The sequence below is a fragment of the Aspergillus brunneoviolaceus genome (assembly GCF_003184695.1).
Source record: "Aspergillus brunneoviolaceus CBS 621.78 unplaced genomic scaffold BO95scaffold_54, whole genome shotgun sequence".
In the NCBI taxonomy this organism is placed as follows: Eukaryota; Fungi; Ascomycota; class Eurotiomycetes; order Eurotiales; family Aspergillaceae; genus Aspergillus; species Aspergillus brunneoviolaceus.
In genome coordinates, this window is record NW_020290784.1 from 123,097 (window position 1) to 140,324 (window position 17,228).

At 54.5% G+C, this 17,228-nt stretch overlaps 7 protein-coding genes across 7 annotated transcripts; 2 read left to right on the forward strand and 5 right to left on the reverse strand.

Moving 5' to 3' along the window:
- Window positions 1-400: 400 nt before the first annotated feature.
- Window positions 401-2,077, reverse strand: BO95DRAFT_368723 (FAD/NAD(P)-binding domain-containing protein; the record flags this gene model as incomplete). Its single annotated transcript, XM_025582844.1, has 5 exons — window positions 401-1,019; window positions 1,089-1,382; window positions 1,472-1,642; window positions 1,717-1,904; window positions 1,970-2,077. 5 exons carry the CDS (start codon window positions 2,075-2,077, stop codon window positions 401-403), a joined length of 1,380 nt encoding a protein of 459 aa, XP_025439883.1.
- Window positions 2,078-2,409: 332 nt separating this feature from the next.
- Window positions 2,410-4,330, reverse strand: BO95DRAFT_209123 (CAIB/BAIF family enzyme). Its single transcript, XM_025581103.1, has one exon. It carries the CDS (start codon window positions 4,009-4,011, stop codon window positions 2,497-2,499), a length of 1,515 nt encoding a protein of 504 aa, XP_025439884.1. The 5' UTR covers window positions 4,012-4,330; the 3' UTR covers window positions 2,410-2,496.
- A 313-nt stretch (window positions 4,331-4,643) lies between these two features.
- On the forward strand, window positions 4,644-6,143 carry BO95DRAFT_418747 (NAD-dependent aldehyde dehydrogenase; the record flags this gene model as incomplete). The annotated part of the gene is made up of 1 exon (XM_025584469.1): window positions 4,644-6,143. Exon 1 carries the CDS (start codon window positions 4,650-4,652, stop codon window positions 6,141-6,143), a length of 1,494 nt encoding a protein of 497 aa, XP_025439885.1. The 5' UTR covers window positions 4,644-4,649.
- Window positions 6,144-6,470: 327 nt separating this feature from the next.
- Window positions 6,471-7,529, reverse strand: BO95DRAFT_368780 (metal dependent phosphohydrolase; the record flags this gene model as incomplete). The annotated part of the gene is made up of 1 exon (XM_025582847.1): window positions 6,471-7,529. One exon carries the CDS (start codon window positions 7,527-7,529, stop codon window positions 6,471-6,473), a length of 1,059 nt encoding a protein of 352 aa, XP_025439886.1.
- A 3,551-nt stretch (window positions 7,530-11,080) lies between these two features.
- On the reverse strand, window positions 11,081-12,509 carry BO95DRAFT_418755 (uncharacterized protein; the record flags this gene model as incomplete). Its single annotated transcript, XM_025584470.1, has 2 exons — window positions 11,081-12,167; window positions 12,221-12,509. The coding sequence occupies 2 exons, from the start codon at window positions 12,507-12,509 to the stop codon at window positions 11,332-11,334; spliced, it is 1,125 nt and encodes a 374-aa protein (XP_025439887.1). The 3' UTR covers window positions 11,081-11,331.
- A 583-nt stretch (window positions 12,510-13,092) lies between these two features.
- Window positions 13,093-13,647, forward strand: BO95DRAFT_465976 (uncharacterized protein; the record flags this gene model as incomplete). The annotated part of the gene is made up of 2 exons (XM_025589175.1): window positions 13,093-13,158; window positions 13,231-13,647. The coding sequence occupies 2 exons, from the start codon at window positions 13,093-13,095 to the stop codon at window positions 13,645-13,647; spliced, it is 483 nt and encodes a 160-aa protein (XP_025439888.1).
- Window positions 13,648-14,776: 1,129 nt separating this feature from the next.
- On the reverse strand, window positions 14,777-17,209 carry BO95DRAFT_445166 (DNA-(apurinic or apyrimidinic site) lyase APN2). Its single transcript, XM_025587080.1, has 6 exons — window positions 17,056-17,209; window positions 16,963-16,975; window positions 16,865-16,910; window positions 16,678-16,810; window positions 15,916-16,625; window positions 14,777-15,858 (listed from the first exon to the last, which is right to left on the reverse strand). Exons 1-6 carry the CDS (start codon window positions 17,081-17,083, stop codon window positions 14,923-14,925), a joined length of 1,866 nt encoding a protein of 621 aa, XP_025439889.1. The 5' UTR covers window positions 17,084-17,209; the 3' UTR covers window positions 14,777-14,922.
- Between the last annotated feature and the right edge of the window lie 19 nt (window positions 17,210-17,228).

Genomic DNA, 17,228 nt, shown 5'->3' on the forward strand with positions numbered 1-17,228 from the left:
TCTTCTCGGGCCTTTTCTTGGCGATGGGGTGTCTTCTTTAAGGTAGGAGTGGATTTCAGGGGGGTTGGTGGATTCGGTGGGGTAAAGGTAGGTAGGTAGGTTGGTGGGTGGGAGAAGTCTGGGAGCATTCGAGGAGTCAGTTGTATGGACTTCCACTCGTGTCGTGACTTGAGGTAGATCTGCTGGGAAGCGATAATAATCTCTACAGTAAGTTACATCCTACGCTTACGATGAGAGAAAGGGGATCCATTCCCTAGCAGTAAGTATTGTATTGAGAATCCAAATTTAGACGAAACACAACAAGAAAAAAATAAAACAGACGCAGGCAACCACCATTGCACATCCCTACTCGAAACCAGGGATCACTAAACATCATATACACAGTCCCGTGGCAAGCCAGTCAATACGTCCAACACCGCAACCGCTTCCGTCCAATGCCGTAACCTCCCGACGACCGCTCCCTCGACTCCTCAGCCGCCAGCAGCGGCAGCCGCTCCTTCCTCCACGCCTCGAGCCGCGCCCTCGTCTCGTCGAGGAGACTGCCCCTGCCCCCTCCCCCTCCCCCTCCCCCTCCCAGCGTGGCCTCCTGCTGCGCCGAGACCAGCTTCAACCACCCGGCGTCCGTGTCCCGCGTGATGCCCGCCCCGCCCAGGAACCAGTTGCGGAGCACCTGGCCCACCGGGTTGCCGACCTGGAGGACGCGGCGGCTGAGGAGGCCGGCCTGGACGGCCTTGGTGGCGGCCGGTCTGCGGAGGGCCTCGTGGAGGGCGAGGATCTCCGGGAGCAGGCGCGGGAGTTGGTCGGGTGCGGGGCTGTGGTGGTTCAGGAGGCCGAGGAGCGTGCTGAGCACGGCGGCGTCTTCGAGGGTAGCGGCCAGGTCTTGGGCTTGGTAGGGGGGGATGATGCGGCTGGCGGTGCCGAGGAGGAGGGTTCGGGAATTGCGCCAGGTGGGAAGGTCGCGGAGGGTGTGGTGGGTGGTTTGAGAGGCGAAGGTCGCGTGGGCGAGGATGGTTGGGAGTCTAAAGTTGGGATTGTTAGGTAAGGAGTTGGATCAGGGGGGATGTTGGGGGCTGAAGAGAGGCTTTTACCGATGGTCCCAGCCTTGATGCAGTGCTTGTATCTGGGTGAGACCGGCTGCTTCTGCTGGAGGAGTGCTGTATGCGTGGTAGGTCACAAGCATATACTCTTCTCCCTGCCGGACGGGGAAGATGACGGTGTGCTGCGCGGAACCTAACCAGGTGGTGATCTTGTTCTTGGTGCAGAGCTCGTCGAGTTGGCCGTCATCGATGGCTTTCAGCGCCGATCGCGAGATGGTTGCTTGGTAGGCGATGTCGCTGGCTGGGCTGGGCGGGCTTGGATGGTTCAAGACCGTGTCTCGAGTTCTGGAGAAGATGCCTGTTTTCCCGTGGTCGCCATTTTCAGCATTGCACGAGGTTCTCTTTGTCCGTTTAGAGCATCAATAGGGAGAGACAAACCATCGGCTCCAATCACCACATCTCCTTGAATGCGAGCTCCGTCCTTCAAAACCACCTCGGCGGTGCCGCAATGAATCTCCTCCACGATGGCATGAGGTCGGATGTCTATCTCTAATTGTCGCGCTTTGTCAAGTAGTATGTCGAGAAGGTCCGCCCGAGTGATATTACTGTCTTGCAGTACTAGCTTGAGTTGGTTTGTCTCAGATGGGCCTTGGCCAGGGGATGGAAGTACAGGACATACAGCCAGGGTCCTCCGTAAGCCCGGCGAACCGGTTCTCCCCACGGCATCGACCGAATCAACGCCCCATCGTGAAAGCGTCTTAAATCCAGATATTCTGTACTAGTCCCTTTGCGAGTCACAGCTTCCAGAAGATCCAGATGATGCAGGACTCGGGCTCCGTTGGGAGGGATCTGGATACCGGCATTGACCTGCAGGCGAGAGCGGAAATCAGCAAACAAAAATACCCTGCCACGCCCCCGTCGGTTCCACTCACCTCAATCTCAGCATGTTGCTCGAGAACAATCACGTTCAATTGCTCCCGCTTGCAAGCGATCGCACAGATGAGTCCGTCTACTTCGGCGCCGATGATGATCACCTTCATGGTGGTGGGGAGGTGGCACAGCTTGTGAAGGGGGGTTTATGGTGGTGTCCGAGAAGAAGAACAAAGAGAGGGGACATCGTCAATTGAAAACGAAGCAACTGTCTTACCCCGCATGACTCAACGGAGGTACGAATACGTGGACAAAGCAATTCGAGACGAGGGAAAAAAAGCAAGTTGAGTCCTGGACTGAAGGAGGGGGTGTATGCACCGTGCAGCATGAGGTCATACAGAGGGGAAACAAACATTCCAGCAAAAACTGTCAGGCGTCTTTATCACGCCAGGGGAAGGAGCAAGGTGGTATTGGGAAGAGATGCACAGATGCGATGTGTGTGTAACTGCACCCAAGAATACACACGAGGTCGACACTTGACACTTGACACTTGCCACTTGCCACTTGACCACTGATGGCCTAGAGCAGCTTATAACCATCGCTTCTCGTCAGCGCCCAATGGCTTCGGCATGATCTCCCATCCTACTTCCACCCCCTGGATTGACCCTGAATGTCGCACCGAGGTCATCCTGCCGAACCCCGTCATATGCGTCTCCATGTACTTCGAAGGCACATCCTCCGGACGGAAATAATCGGGCGCGTCGAATCCGCTTCGGCCCTCGTATTGTCCCAGCGACCGCAAGTACTTCATCGCCCCGGCCAGGGAGACATCCACCTGCCACGATCCGCCCTCCGTCGCCTGCTTGTACAGCGCCGCCATGACCCCGGCGGCGAGGAAAAAGCCTCCCGCATAATCCAATGCCTGACACGGCAGCGGACGGGCCGCCTCGCCAGCACCAAAGTGCTCGGCCTCGGACACATTCAGCCCCGAGCACGTCTGGACCAGGGAGTCGAATCCGCGACGGCCAGCCCACGGCCCGTCCGGACCATACGCCGACAGATTCGCACAGATGATCCCGCGACCGGCGCATCTTCGCGCGATCGCCTCCGGGGACAGCCTGCGCGCCGCCAGACTCCCCGGCCTGTAACCCTGGATGAACACGTGCGCCTCGTCCAGGAGCCTGAACAGCTCCGCTTCATCCTCTTCATCCTGCAGATCCAGCTGAATAGTCCTCTTCCCACGGCCCATCTCGCGATCCAGGTCCGGCAAATCCGGAAGATTGGGGCTCGTCACCCACAGGACATCGGCGCCGTGGGCGGCGAGCGTCTTGCCGGACAAGGGCGCCGCAATCACGCGAGACATCTCCAGCACCCGCAGCCCGCGCAGGCACTTATCCGCGCCGCCAGCCCCCAGGCAGTCTGGCAGCCCCGGCCCCGTTGACGCGCCGTCGCCGATCTTGCGTAGCCGGATCGGCGTATCCGCAATGGCACGGGCCTGGGGAAGCACATCCCACTGCGCGAAGCTCCGCAACGCAGCGATGGCGAGCCCGGTCTCGACCCCCGTCTGCTCCAAGTCCACGCACCGCCACGCGGCCACCTTCGCCGCGACGGCCTCCCGATCCATCGTCACATCCGGCGCGCAGCCGAGGAGCGCCTTGGCTCCGTCCCGGTGGTTCGGGAACCCGTCATGCACGCGCACGTAGCCGTCGGACGTTCTGTGTAGACCGCCCACCGGGCTGGTTGGGGGGAATTGGACCGGCTCGCCGTCGATCGTGTAGAGTCGCCAGGAGTTGAATTCCACACAGGCGTGGCGGAACGGGACGGTCACTGTGGGTGGTCGTGGGGCGAGGTTGTGGTTGTGGTTGTGGTTGTGGTTGTAGTTGTGGCTTCGCAGGCTGTGGATCTGCGCGGCGAGCAAGGTCGCAAGGGCGATGGACGCCTGCGCGAGATGGCCCACCTTGAAGGAGGATGGGAGACCTGGTTTCTCGGGGTCGATGATGTCGAGCGACGCCAGACTCGCTTCGGGGAGGCCGAGGTCGCGCCAGAGGTGTGCGACGGAGTCCTGGGAGGTGAACGCGCTTCTGTCTGGGCTTGATGCTGCCATTCTTACTCATGTGCCGTGGATCCTGCTGGAATGTTTCGTGTCGAATGTTGTCTAACGCTCGAGGGGTTAAGAGAGGGGGATTAAGTATGACTCGATCTCGGCAATGGCCCGGGCCAGCGTCCGATCACACGGCACGAGTTGCCGAGAGGAACTGGGGTCGAATGGTTGTGTATTGCAACAAGAGACGAGATTCGCATTGCAGGCACAAAAGCTTCTGTCTTTGCAGAGTCTAGCATTCGCAAATCAGATTCATGGCCAGCTTGTTCCTAGCAAGGTGGAGAGTTGTAGGGGCGGAGATTAGCGAAGTTGTTTCCCTGGCGGAGAAACAACAACCTACCAAGTAATTTACTGTACCATGGGAATTGGCAATCCAGATGCGTTTGAGACAGACTTCAAGTAGATAGATAAGATATCGCAGAGCCAGCGATACTCCGTGCTTGAGGGAAGATATGGGATGATAAGATGGGGGGTGCTTATCGTGTGCGGGGTAGATGCAGTCGAGTATGCACTGCTTGCTGTACAGATGCCAATACTACCTAGGAGATGCTCAAGTCAACCCCATATAACAACAAACCCCCTCCTTCTACCACCACTACGCCTCTCCCACCAGCCCACCAAACACACACCCCCTACCTACAATGACCGACCAACTCCCCCACGTATCCAACTGGATCAACGGGGCGCACGCCGCCGCCACCCCCGAACGCATCACGGTCCTCAACCCGGCAACCTCCACCCCGCTCGCAACCATCGACGCCACGCCCGAGACCACCATCGACAGCATCATCGAAGACTCCCTCACCACCTTCCAGAGCGGCACCTGGTCGCGCGCCGACCCCACCACACGCTTCACGGTCCTCACCACGGCCGCCCGGCTCCTGCGCACGCAGCTCCCGGACCTGATCGCCCTCGAAACGGCGCAAACCGGCCGGCCGATCCGGGAGATGCGCACGCAGCTCGCGCGGGTCCCCGAGTGGCTGGAGTACTTCGGGTCGCTGGCGCGGGTGCACGAGGGGTCGGTGCCGCCGTTCAAGGGCCCGTCGGTGACGAACACGCTGACGCGGCAGCCGCTCGGCGTGGTCGCGCTGATCACGCCCTACAACCATCCGCTGCTGATCGCGATGAAGAAGCTCGGGGCGGCGCTGGCGGCGGGGAACACCGTCGTGGTCAAGGCGTCGGAGCTGGCGCCGCTGTCCGTGCTGCGCATGGGCCCGCTCTTCCAGGCGGCCGGCCTGCCGGACGGGGTGCTCCAGATCGTCAGCGGCTACGGCGCGCACACGGGCAGGTTCCTGTGCCAGCATCCCCGGCTGGCCAAGATCGATCTGACCGGGGGCATGGCGACGTATCGTGCCGTCGCGGCCGTCGCGGCCCGGAATCTGGTGCCGGTTACGGCCGAGCTCGGCGGCAAGGCGCCCGTGTGTCTGTTCGATAGCCTCGAGGTCGACACGGCGGTGCGGGCCGCCTTGTTTGCGGGTTTCATTGCCAGTGGGCAGACGTGTGTCACGGGAAGTCGGCTGTTGGTGCATCGGGGGGTTTATGAGGAGTTCAGGGAGGTGTTGAGGCGGAGGGTGCGCGCGTTGCGGGTGGGCGATCCCACGGACGAGGCGACGCAGATTGGGCCGGTGATTTCACGGGCGGCGGTGGAGAGATGTGCGGCGTTTGTGGAGAGGGCGGTGCAGGAGGGGGGGAAGATTCTCTGTGGTGGTGGTCGTGTTTCGAGCAGGACAGGGTTCTATTTCGAGCCCACGGTGATCGAAACCCATGCGGATTCGGATCTGGCGTGTAATGAGGTCTTTGGGCCCGTGATCGCGCTGCTCAAGTGCGAGTCGGAGGAGGAGATCGTGCGCATCGCTAATAGTACCGCCTTTGCGCTGGGGGCGTCGGTCTGGACGAATGACTTCAAGCAGGCGCATCGCGTGGCGGACCAGATCGAGGCCGGCATTGTCTGGATCAACGGTCATCATCTGAATGACCCTTCGTCGCCCTGGGGTGGGTTCAAGGAGAGCGGCATTGGCAAGGAGAATGGCCTGGCCGCCTATGAGAGCTACACCAAGCTCAAGAGTACGGTCGTCAACTATGGGGTGCCGCCGGTTTGGTTCGATGACGAGCCCAAAGATGCGCGGTATGGCTAGGGTCCAGACGGTGTCTGTGTCCGGCTGGAGATGTTAGTTCAACGCTGGGTTGCGAGTCTATAATTCTCAACTCCTTCTCTTCGAAGGGAGACTACGGATCTTGTTCATGTGCTCAATAACTTAGTATGCAGCTGGTTGCTGTTATCTCATTCCACGAAAAGCCCCGTCTCTGCCAACCCGCTTTGCTGTAGCGCCAATGTGTATGCCCAAGCACGGTGCAAAATAGATACAAGGGAAGATAAGCCATTTCGTCTGTAGATCGCCACATAATCGCGTAGTTCATCCTGAAGCATCCAGTCTAGTCTTTCCAAATTTCAACCCTGCCACCTAGTCCAACGCGCGGGTCGCCTCGCGACGAGCAATGTAGGCCTGACGCTCCGCCGCCCACTCGGGACTCAACTGCGACAGAGGCGCGGGGATGTACTCATTCTCCCAGACGTCGGGATCGACCGTCCTGATCTTCGCATTCCTGGGCAGAGGCAGACCGTGCTCCTCCGCCAGCCCCTCCCGCTCGAAGTGCTTCAACATCGCCGCCCCCTCCGCGTCCGCCAGCCGCAGCAACAGGGCCCAAAACTCCTCATCCGAGAGCGTCCAGAGCACCTCCTCGGGCATCTTGCCCTGGCGTACCAGATCCCCGATCAACCGGCCGGTGCGCTTGTACATGTCGGCGTGGGCGGGGTTGGACCACACCTCCTGGTCGATCTGGAGATAAGCGCGGGCGAAGCCGAGCGCGACGCGGCGGTGCTCCAGCACCAGGATGCGGTTGCGCGCGGTCGGGTAGGGGAAGGCGCGCAGACAGCGCAGCAGCTCGCGCACGCGGTCCTGGGTCAGCTTCCCGAAGGCGAGGCCGTCGCGGAGCGCGTAGTCCAGGCGGTCCGCGCAGAGATGCGGCGCCGGCAGCTCGACCAGCGGGTACTGCTCCTCGTGCAGCACGGTCAGCGGCATGCCGTGCCGCGCCAGGATGGCCGGGATGCCCGTCGTCTGCAGGTAGCGCGCCTTGTGAACTTCGTGGAAGCTCTCCTCCTGGGGGTTGGACAGCGCCCAGTCGACGACGTGGCTGAGCACCGTGTGGCTGATGTCGTGGAGGAGCGCGGCCACCTGCTCTTCCAGCGTGGCGCCCTGGGTCCGCACGAGCAGGCAGGCGCCGACGGAGTGCTCGAAGCGCGTGATCTTGACGGCGCCCGGGAGTAAGCCCAGGTGGCCGGTGACGCCATGCTGGCAGATGCCGATCAGACGTTGCAGGTCCGGGCTCTGCAGGAGGTCGAGCAGGACGGGCTCGGTGATCTCGTGCGTGCCGTACAGCGTGTCGGTGATGATGATGCGGTGGGGGGATTCGATCGTCAGCGTCTGGAAGTGCCCCGCTTTCAGGTCCTCGTCGGCGGCCATCTCGGGGGTAATGATGCACGCGTCGTCGGTGGATGACATGTGGAGGATATGCGGGGAGGAAGGAAAGGATGGAAATGGTGGAAGAATAGTCAACTGAAGATGTTTACAGAGTCCAAGGAAGAGGGAGAAAGAAGAAGTCTGGGTTGGTCACTGCAGGTTTGGTCAGCACGAGTAGAGTCAAGACTACCAAGGGAAATGCAGGGCAGGTCACATGAGCCAGGCAACAATTTCATCAACGTTGATCCAGTGAATACAAAACAAGAAAATCCTTCAGATATCTAAGAGGGGGGCTAGATATGACTATTTCGCATCGCATGTTGGGTTGTATTGAATGGTAGATTGGGACCGAACCTGGACCTGATCGGGACTGCAGCAGCCTCGAACACCTGCTTCTGAGATAGTGGTGGGAATGTCAACGCTTCATCTAAATTGCAAGCCATCGGCATCGAAGATGTTTACTTTGGAGCTTGTTGTCCGGTTCGGTTGACGGCTCAATCTCACCAAGGGGCGGATCCTCAGGATCCATCGATAATCACCATGCCTTGCGCACTCGCAAGTGAGTCTTCGACACAATTATGCTAAGTCCTCTGGCTCATTCTGCAGCTTATCACCACATTACTGCATAGAAAGAAATGTACATTGAGCGACACGACAAAGTTTGTTGCAAGAATCAAAGACTCGAACAAGACCCGTATCACGTTGGGGAAGCTGACTGCGCTTCGCCTTTGATGCGCATCTGTAAAAAGGCAAAGGTGGAGCTTTCATTGGTGATTTCATTCTAATGTTCTCGACACTCTGCTATCGTACATTCTGAATTACGTTATGTGCTATGGACGAGCTTGCTACTGCAGACTTATCTACGTTCTCACCGACGACCGTAGGCCACCATCTCCATCGACGGTCTCTCGCGTGTCAAAGTGCTGACTTCCTTCTCTAGCACAACAGGATCCCAACTGTTTCTGATTCCAAGACACAATCTCAGAGGGCAAAGCCCGTCAGATGCTCGAACCGCCCAACCTTCGACCTCAGGTCCCCAACGAGGGCCATCGCCCAATGATCGCCACGATCACCTTCAACACCCCCTCATCGCTACCACATGAGGCCTTCCCTACCACCGAAATATACCCCCTCGCAATCAGTATCAAGAGAATCAATCGGCTGTTGACTTCTCGAACAATTCCCCCTATCATTGCCGGGAGGATATCGGTGCGCGGCTGGCTGGGCATCGTACTTCTGCAGATGTCTCAGGCGACTGTCGCACCGGACGACAAAGGCAGTTTCGCGTTCTTATGGCTCTTAGCCGTCGATATGGGATGGTAGGCTGGGGAGAATCGAGAGTGGATATGTTGCAGACATGTTGGCTCTGCCAAGGTTGGCGAGTTCAGGGCAGTGCTGAACGATTTCTGTACGGCTCGTTGCTCGCTCCCTAGTATGCTCGGGCGTTGGTTTGAGTTCGACAGTGGTTGGCATGAAACAACGTACCTTATTAGCTTGTAGTTGACTTGGACGAGGTCACTCAGCCATAACATGCTATCTTTAGATTGGGCCATCGGCAACCGAGCTGGTGAGCTCCAACTGCTGACCGTGGTCACAGTTTTGCGAGACACACATAACATTGTATCGAACAACGCAATCATGCCTCTGATATCCCAGGGACTTGATCATAGTAGCTTCGTGAGCTGTGAGCCCACTACAGTTATCCCAGGCAGCGATCTGCATCCAGGCATCGGTAGAGTACCGACTCTGGGGGTGGAGACAAAGGGTCCACAAAACCCTGGCCCGGAAATGCGATTCCGCGGCCAAGAACACACCAAGTAAACGGTCAAGAGCCAACGTAGAAGATCGACAGACGGCGCTTTCAGTTTCTCTACCTGCGCGCCAAAACCTAGCTCTGGCAACAAACCATAACTCATTAGGAGAAGCTTGTGCGTACGTCCTTGTGAAAGGTCAAGTCAGTCTAGACCCACCCCCACAGCATGATAAGACATACCTGTCTTGGGGTTATACTTCTTGATCCCATAGGCCCCTGCAGGATTGAATTTAGCCTAGACTGCATTAGCGAAGTCTACTTCGCCTGAGATCCAAGACTTGCTTCTGGACACGCTGCCCCCAAAGACCCCCTTGCGACCGCGTATGAAATTTGATTTGGCATCGAGCAAGCCGGCTGACTATCCACACCGGGTGTCAAAGATTCTCCTCCCTTTTTGCGCTAGCCCCTAATTCCATCATGCCAGTCGGAAAACCATATACAGGAAGGGAAACCCAACTCTTCAAAGTTGGTTCCCCAGTCAGAATCTCGGCTTCCACGCTAGGATCAGATGGAAGGAGAGTTCACGGCAGACAAAAGGATGGGGTCCCCTTCTTTGTAGTATAGTCTTTGCGGCCAAGCCTCCCTTGACAGCCGAATCTCCTGGCCTATGACTCGTGTGCTTCCGTTCTGGACGTGCTCGGTTGGCTCGCAAATTGAATTCGAACCATGCAACCACTGCAAGAGCCAAGTTGTGTCCCCCTGTCGAAGGGGAATGTCGGTCCTGCATGAAAGTGGAGAAACAGTCTTTGGTTTTGTTGTGAAACAATTTCGATGGGGATGAGGGCGACCAGGGTTGTCTCCGAGGGTTGGACGCCGTAGAGAAGAACTATTGAAGGTTAGTCGGGCCTGCAAGCCACCCGACTGGCCTTTGGCGGGTTGTTGCAGTAGCAGGCTTGGGAAAAGTCTCAGGCTCGATGTTGGCTGCGATCCGTAACTCATGGCTCCAAAGCTTCCATACCATCACGCACGAGCCTCCGGTCTTGTGCCATGGCTCGAATAATTACTGCCATCGCCGTTCGCTCCATGCATGGTTACAAGATTGCAAGAGGTGCCACAAGTCAAAAGACTCTAGAACGTAGCTGCGCCCGAAAGCCGATAAAATGGATATTCTGGTTCTCCCCGCATGATTCTTACAAACATGAGCCGGTGATTCTTTGTTGTCCACGAGGTACCGTGATCTGCCAGCAGTGATGCAATCTGGTTGGTGTGAACGAAGCATGGATAGTGTGGGATGGAGGGGACGCTTCCGCTTCCGATCAGGTGGCGGTCGTTTCGTCTCATTCTCTTTGTCATTCTGTTCATGGCTTTCAGCGAAAAGTCCTACCACAACTCATGAACACTATGGCAGAAAATATGGATGTCTGGATTCGGCCTTCTGCCATCTCCCTACTGGAACCCAGTGCAGTGATTGAGCGATACGAATTTCTTATCCCATATAAGTCTTGCCATGGACCAGTCAAACTAAATCCTGAGTCGCTACTCATTGGAGGGACACTATGCCAACTTAGATCAAGTCTTATCTAATGGTCTCACTGGCGATGTGAGAGCTGGACTACTAGTATGGATAAAGGATTCGAGGCTTTCAAATTTGATTCCTAAGGTATGGCAGTCTGGTAGAACAAAACAGAGAAATCACATTCTGGTAGATCAAGAAAAAAAATGAAACAAGTCCTCCATCATCATCCCGGCCCATTTGTTCAAACCCTCAAATAGTTTCAACATTTCTTCGAAGCAACAAAATGAGGATGAGTTTTGGCCCGTTGGACTCCTCCATAGGTCTTAGGAAATACAAAAGAGATTGCTCATGCAGTGTGTACAGGAAAGATGATTGCGGGAATCCGTCAACTGTAAACATTCGCCATCAATGCTTCGCCTTCAAAGTTGCAGTCGTAATGACAATGAGTTCCCAAAAACAGATGCTGCTCTTGTTCTTCAGCGTATTCAAAGTTCCTCGTACTGTTTGCGTGCATGGTGGATGTAAATTGTCGTACATCAGAGCATGACGAACCGATCAAAGTCGAATCCATCATAAGCTTCGTCGTAGACTAGTGGATCGAAATTGGGGAGTGAAGAAGGGAATGCCACACCAAATTGATGCATGGCTCCATTTTCATTCCAGAGTGCTAGCAAAGCTTCATCCGGCTGGAACTCGTTGCAGTTGATTTGATCCTTTGGTGCCTGCATGAAGTCGAGGACTGGAAGTGCTCCGGTGTGCTCAGACTGGTTGTCTTCGATGGTGGTGGCAATGTCGCTGGAATCAGAGGATGAAATTTCGGTGGCGTTGTCTGGAGAAGCAGACTTCATGGAAGTGCTTCCATCACGATCCCCAGTGATGATGGTGTGGCTGTCGTTGATCTGAAAGCTGTTGTTATCGTGGACAACCAAAGTCGGCTGGGCAGCAAAAGCCATAACAGCTGGGTTACGACCATGGTCTGCGCCGTTGTTGCGATTGCCGCCAGTGACATAGCCGGTGTCGTAGCAGTGTTTGATGATATCATCAACCGAGTAGTTGGTGGAAAGTTGATCTTCGGTGGTAGTGGGAAGCTTGACCTTGGTCATGGTGTACTGTTGTTGTTCATCGACAGCGAGCTGCCATCCCATCACATCGAGATAGCGATCTGGCTGAACGATGCCAATCATGCCCGAGTTGAGGTTCAGAAAGGTTTCCAACGAGACACTATTTTCATTTTCATGAGTGTCACGGATGATGGAGTATGCTTTGGCGATGATGGTCCATTTCGCTTTGAAAGGATCGTTCTGCCACAGGAAACGAAGGATGCCCGACTTCGCTTTCTGAGTGATCTCCGGAAACATGACCGAGTAGAAGCCTAGTATGGGTTAGCTGCGCTTTCAAAGTTCGACATGGGTGGAAAACTCTTACTTCTGAATGCAATGAAGCTGTTCAGTGGTCTTCGTTTCGAATCCTGAGCACGCTTTGCACGCGAAGCCGGGATCGGAGTGCCACGTTCTCCATGATCGACAGACGCATTGGCATTGTCGAGAACAGCCTGAGAGGACTCGCCAGGAGTCTCAGGTTCATGGGAAGGGGTATTGGTGTTCTGGGGCATGGTGTCCTGAAGATGCTGAAGCAAATCTGAGAGCTGCTGAGGGGGCATGGTGGTCAAGAATGTGTTGAAAGCGCGCTGAAGGGGAGAATTGGGGTTGTCCATACTTCTTCAGAAAGTCGAGGCTCAGATGTGAGATAGGATTGTGACCATGTAACTAGTCAAAGGAGAGAGGATGATGCTTAGTTGGATACCAGATTTATTTGGTCAAGCACCAGGATGAGAGATAGTTGGAGAAAGATGAGTGGAGAGGAAAGGAGATGGTGGGTGTGAAGAGAAAGAAAGAAGGAGAGAAGAGAAAGAGATGGGCGAAAAGATGGTCGTATATATAATTTATGAGGACAATAGGAACAGTGTTAATATTGTTCATGATGCCACTCGCTTGTGGGCAGCGGAAACCGGCACAAACAAAGGATGTCTACCATTCTTCACCTAGACACAATACTGATAGGCTAAGCTTAACAGAATTATTCACTAGGTACTAGAGTCAGACACCCTTCACCGGAAGCTACTACCATATAATCTTACGAGCCTTTGTTTTAGGACCCTCTCTTACTAAAAGCTTCGTCACAATCACTCACTGACGCGTCACAATATCAGTGCTATCATATTTTGTCTAAATTGAGAGCGACCTTTTCACTGAACTCTGCAGAGTTTTATGTGTACCAACATCACAAACAAATTTGATATGGATAGCTCGGTTTCCACCACATTCTGGCAGCTCGATCTAGCACCTCCTGAAAATAGTACCAAAGTATAGCCAACAGCTGATTTCAAGCATTTCCAAACAGAGCCCAGGAAGCTAACAGAGGTTTTCAGGCACAAGCATGCCGAAGAGCACCCCGACTATCAGTACACTCCGCGCAAACCATCCGAGAAAAAACGTCGTGGCTCGTCTCGTCCCGAATCCAAGCCCACCAAGCGGTCTCACACCCCTGCTGCGACAAGCACTGAATCCGAAGTCGGCAGCTCTATCCCTGATACCAGTCTTTCCACAATCAGTGCTGACGCCGAGACCCCGAACCACAATCTCGCGGACCTCGAAAGTGTCGTTGGTTCCGACGAGCCAGCCATGATTGGCGGCCCCTACCGCTTCAGCGCCGCTGAGCTCGACAATCTCATTGCGGAGGTGGAGAGCGAAAACCAGCGCGCCATGATCTTTGCCTCGGCGAACTTCGGCATGAACGAGAGACTCGCTGGCGAGCCTTTCGAACTGTCGGACTTCCTGGCGGACATCTACTGAAGCGAATGCGTCGATCGGAAGTGATGATGCTCTAGCGACGTCGGAGGAGAGAGCGGCTAGGAAACGGTCTGGAGCTGGCTTCCACACTGGTCCAGGCTGCTCAAGCTCCGTGATGATGCTTGGTGCACTCACTGCATTCGACTTTTCTCTACACGATCGGGGATGAGAGACATGAGAGGGGGGACAAACGAGAGGAAGGGACGGACCGAGGACAAGTCTTCAGGCTGACTGAACCCTTTTGTTATCTCTACCATTTTCCTTGCTATTTTGCAATCCTGTATTTCCACTTCTTCTCAGATCAAACAAGACTGTACCTTCCACCAGCCCCGTTCTTCTGGATTCTTCTGAGAGATTTTATCATGATATGGTTGATGGACAGGTTACTCAAAGAATGTATCTCATGTTTATCTGTTATCATGCATCTGGTCCGACGGAGATAGCATAAAGTGCATCGAAGTCCGTGGAAACTACAAACAAGTTGCATAGAATCATAGAAATCTAACATATGGTGGTTTGGACTAACAAACAAAACTTTCTGCGCATCTCTATTGTTCACGTAGACTTTGCTTGTTTGTATACGCTCCTTGTAGTTGCGAATAGTAGATTCTCTCGCTATGGCTGCGAATAGTCGTATTATCTTACCATATTTGCAAATATCATATTCTGAGAATCACTTTTATCGCAGGCAACTTGCACCACTACTCGTTTTCAGAGTAACACGTCCAGAAAAAGCTATATTCTGGGAGAGCTGGATCCAGCACCGAATAGCACTGCTGACAATAGCCCCACGCAGCTGGAAACTGCAGAGGGATTCCTTTCATACAATAACACCAGCCTCCCCACCTTTCATGCGCGCAAGTGGATACACACCATGCGGGTCCGGGGTCATTTGTTTCATCAACAATCACCTGCCAAAGTGTCTCCGCTGTGGATGTGGATTTCAACTCTAGGCTGCTATCTAATAGACAAAAGATGATGGCGAGTGGTGGCTGGATTTGGTAGTAGCTATTATGGTGAAGCTGAAAGGCTAGTTGGTGGGTTACAAGTACTGATAACAGTTGTTACTAACAAAATGTGCTGATTATGTCGTCGAAATAGTTTATTACCAGATTCTCTTACGGACAACTACCCACAACAGACCAGAATGACGCCAGTCCAGTATCAACTTCTGATTTCGCACTCGAGAATCAAACTCAAAAGGGGGGTATCATTTTCTTCAATCGTTCCAAGCAAAAGACAATTTTGGGCTTCGATGATATGTGCAGTTGCTCACAGCTACGATGACGAATTCCAATCGCTTGCCCAAATGAACGTCGGACATCGCCACTGCGTTCCCTTCTCCTTGTTGCCGCTCGGCCCTAGAGGCCTCGAACATATCCAAAACGCTCGTCCACAATTCGGTCCAGGCTTTTTCGTCGTCAAGCTGATGCATGGATCCTGATGGCTTTCGCATAAGGGAGCTCGCTTCTTCGTGAACAGCTTGGACCAATCTTCTTTGCTGACGATCGGGTCAAAAACAGCGTCGTCTTCCTCGGGGGCAAGAACACTGGATGGTTCGCGGCTGTTAGCTTCTTCTGCAGATGGTTTGGTCACGGTGTCCACAGTCTCCTGTTTCTCAAGCTGCGAGTACGCCGATGGGCCAGTTGTTGTGGATGAAGAAGTCGACGGTTGAGAGACCGCAAGCTCAGCATCCTTGGCGGAACAATCCTCGCTAGAATCCGCGGGGGCACTTTTGGGCTTGAAAAATCCTTTCAAGGTTTTCTGCCCAGGGTTCGTCGGCGCGGGTGCTGGGGCAATCGTGCTTTTCGATCGCTTGATGGGGGACTCAGGCTTGTCCGATCGCTTGCGTACTGTGCCCCTACTTTCGCCGTTGGTATTACTGACCGCTTCGTTGGGATTCGACTCAGAAGAAGACAGCGCAGCTGTCTCTTGCATCGCCGTTGGCCGAGGATTTGTAGGGATACCAGAGGGGGTGCTTTGGGATGATTTGGTGGGCTTGCGCATGAACATATCCTTGATGCTTCTCCGTTTGTCAAACTCTGGGATTAGACGCCCGGAAGTGGGCAACAGTAACTTTGTTGTGTACTCTTGCTGACGCTCGCCATTCTTGAAAACACCTGCAGGATTCATAATGTCGCGAACCTTCGTCTCTTTCCTTTCGATCATGATGCTATCCTTCAAAACGGCATAGACAGGACAATGATCCGAACCCTGCATCGTCTGCTGTCAGCAAGAGTTCGCGTTTATCCCTCAATCGACAGAACCTACCATAAGCCCTTCTTGGATGTTGGAATCGCAGAACCAATCTTGCATTTCCAAACTGCAGAGGACGTAATCAATTCTTGCGCCATAATTGCCTGGGCGCGCATTGATTCTCTGCTCCCAGCAGGTATACATCCCTTTGCGTTCAGGATGGAATGATCGGCAGATATCATGGAGCACAGGCTTCTCTCTTCCTTCATCGCGCTCACCAATGACTTTGCCATCCGCAAACCACTGATTGAAAACACGTCGGGCATGCATCGAGACCCATTCATCCTCGGTCATGGTTCCTTTTCTAATCGCCTCTGCCGCGTGCGCTGCATCGATCTGTCTTCTAGAGATGTTCAGATCACCTGTGACAAACACCCGCTTTCCCATCGCGACGAGGTTGCGAACTCGGGCATCCATCAGTTCGATAAAGTCATGACGGAATGAGTCACGACTTTCGTCCCGGGTTGCCGGGGAGTATATGCCCAGCAACACAAAGGCGGGGAATTCGAGAATGACACAACGCCCTTCCGAGTCCAGGGTACCAGGATCGACCTCAAGGCTACTGAGTTGCTCCAAAGTTGGATAGCCGCCAATCTGCTGGTCGTCTGGAAGCGCGCGAAAGGGGACCGATGAGTTTGGTGGACAAAGCATGCCTGTAAGCCCCTCCTCCGCACGGATCGGGGCACATGTCGCATTGCGAGTGTAAATGACCACTCCAGAGTAGCCTGGAACCTGTCAAACTATGCTAACCACTAGACTCAAGGACACAAAACTTGCCTTTCTTCACCTTAGGCAAGCTGAAATAGCAATCCCATCCTGGGACCAAGATCATGTCATCGCGAAGGTCCTTCCGTTGAATCTTCGTTTCCTGGAAGACAACAATGTCTGCCTCAAGGATGTCGAACATTGCCTAATCATGTTAGTTCGAGTTTGATGCGCGAGAAGACCAAAGGGATGGATATACATCGAAGGTCCGCTTGCCTCTCCATGGTTCGTAGGAGAATGGATTTCTGCGTCGGTCAGTGACAAACCATTCGCAGCTGCAACGCATAGCTCACACACCGGATCCCATTGACTGCAAGATACTAATTAGTACATGATTTGGCCCAGGTCTATGGTGGCAACATATCATGATGTTTGTTGTTCCGCACTCACCGTTCCATGTTGTAATACGAAGCCCCATTCCGTCTCTACCAATCTATTCGACGCATACCCACCGTAAGCATAAAGTGGAGGAAATAACTTGAGGTATCTGGATTATATCGCCGCCCCCGGCGATTCAGATGCATGGATTAAGCAGCAACCAGTTAAAGTTAACTCCGGGAGCT

Bases quoted from the DNA above. Each gene is read 5' to 3' on its own strand.
- BO95DRAFT_209123 (XM_025581103.1), bottom strand. From the start codon at position 4,011: ATGGCAGCATCAAGCCCAGACAGAAGCGCGTTCACCTCCCAGGACTCC.
- BO95DRAFT_445166 (XM_025587080.1), bottom strand. From the start codon at position 17,083: ATGGGGCTTCGTATTACAACATGGAACG. The intron at 16,811-16,864 runs GTATATCCATCC...TAACATGATTAG, and splicing joins GAGGCAAGCGGACCTTCGAT to GCAATGTTCGACATCCTTGA. The intron at 16,626-16,677 runs GCAAGTTTTGTG...GACAGGTTCCAG, and splicing joins CTTGCCTAAGGTGAAGAAAG to GCTACTCTGGAGTGGTCATT.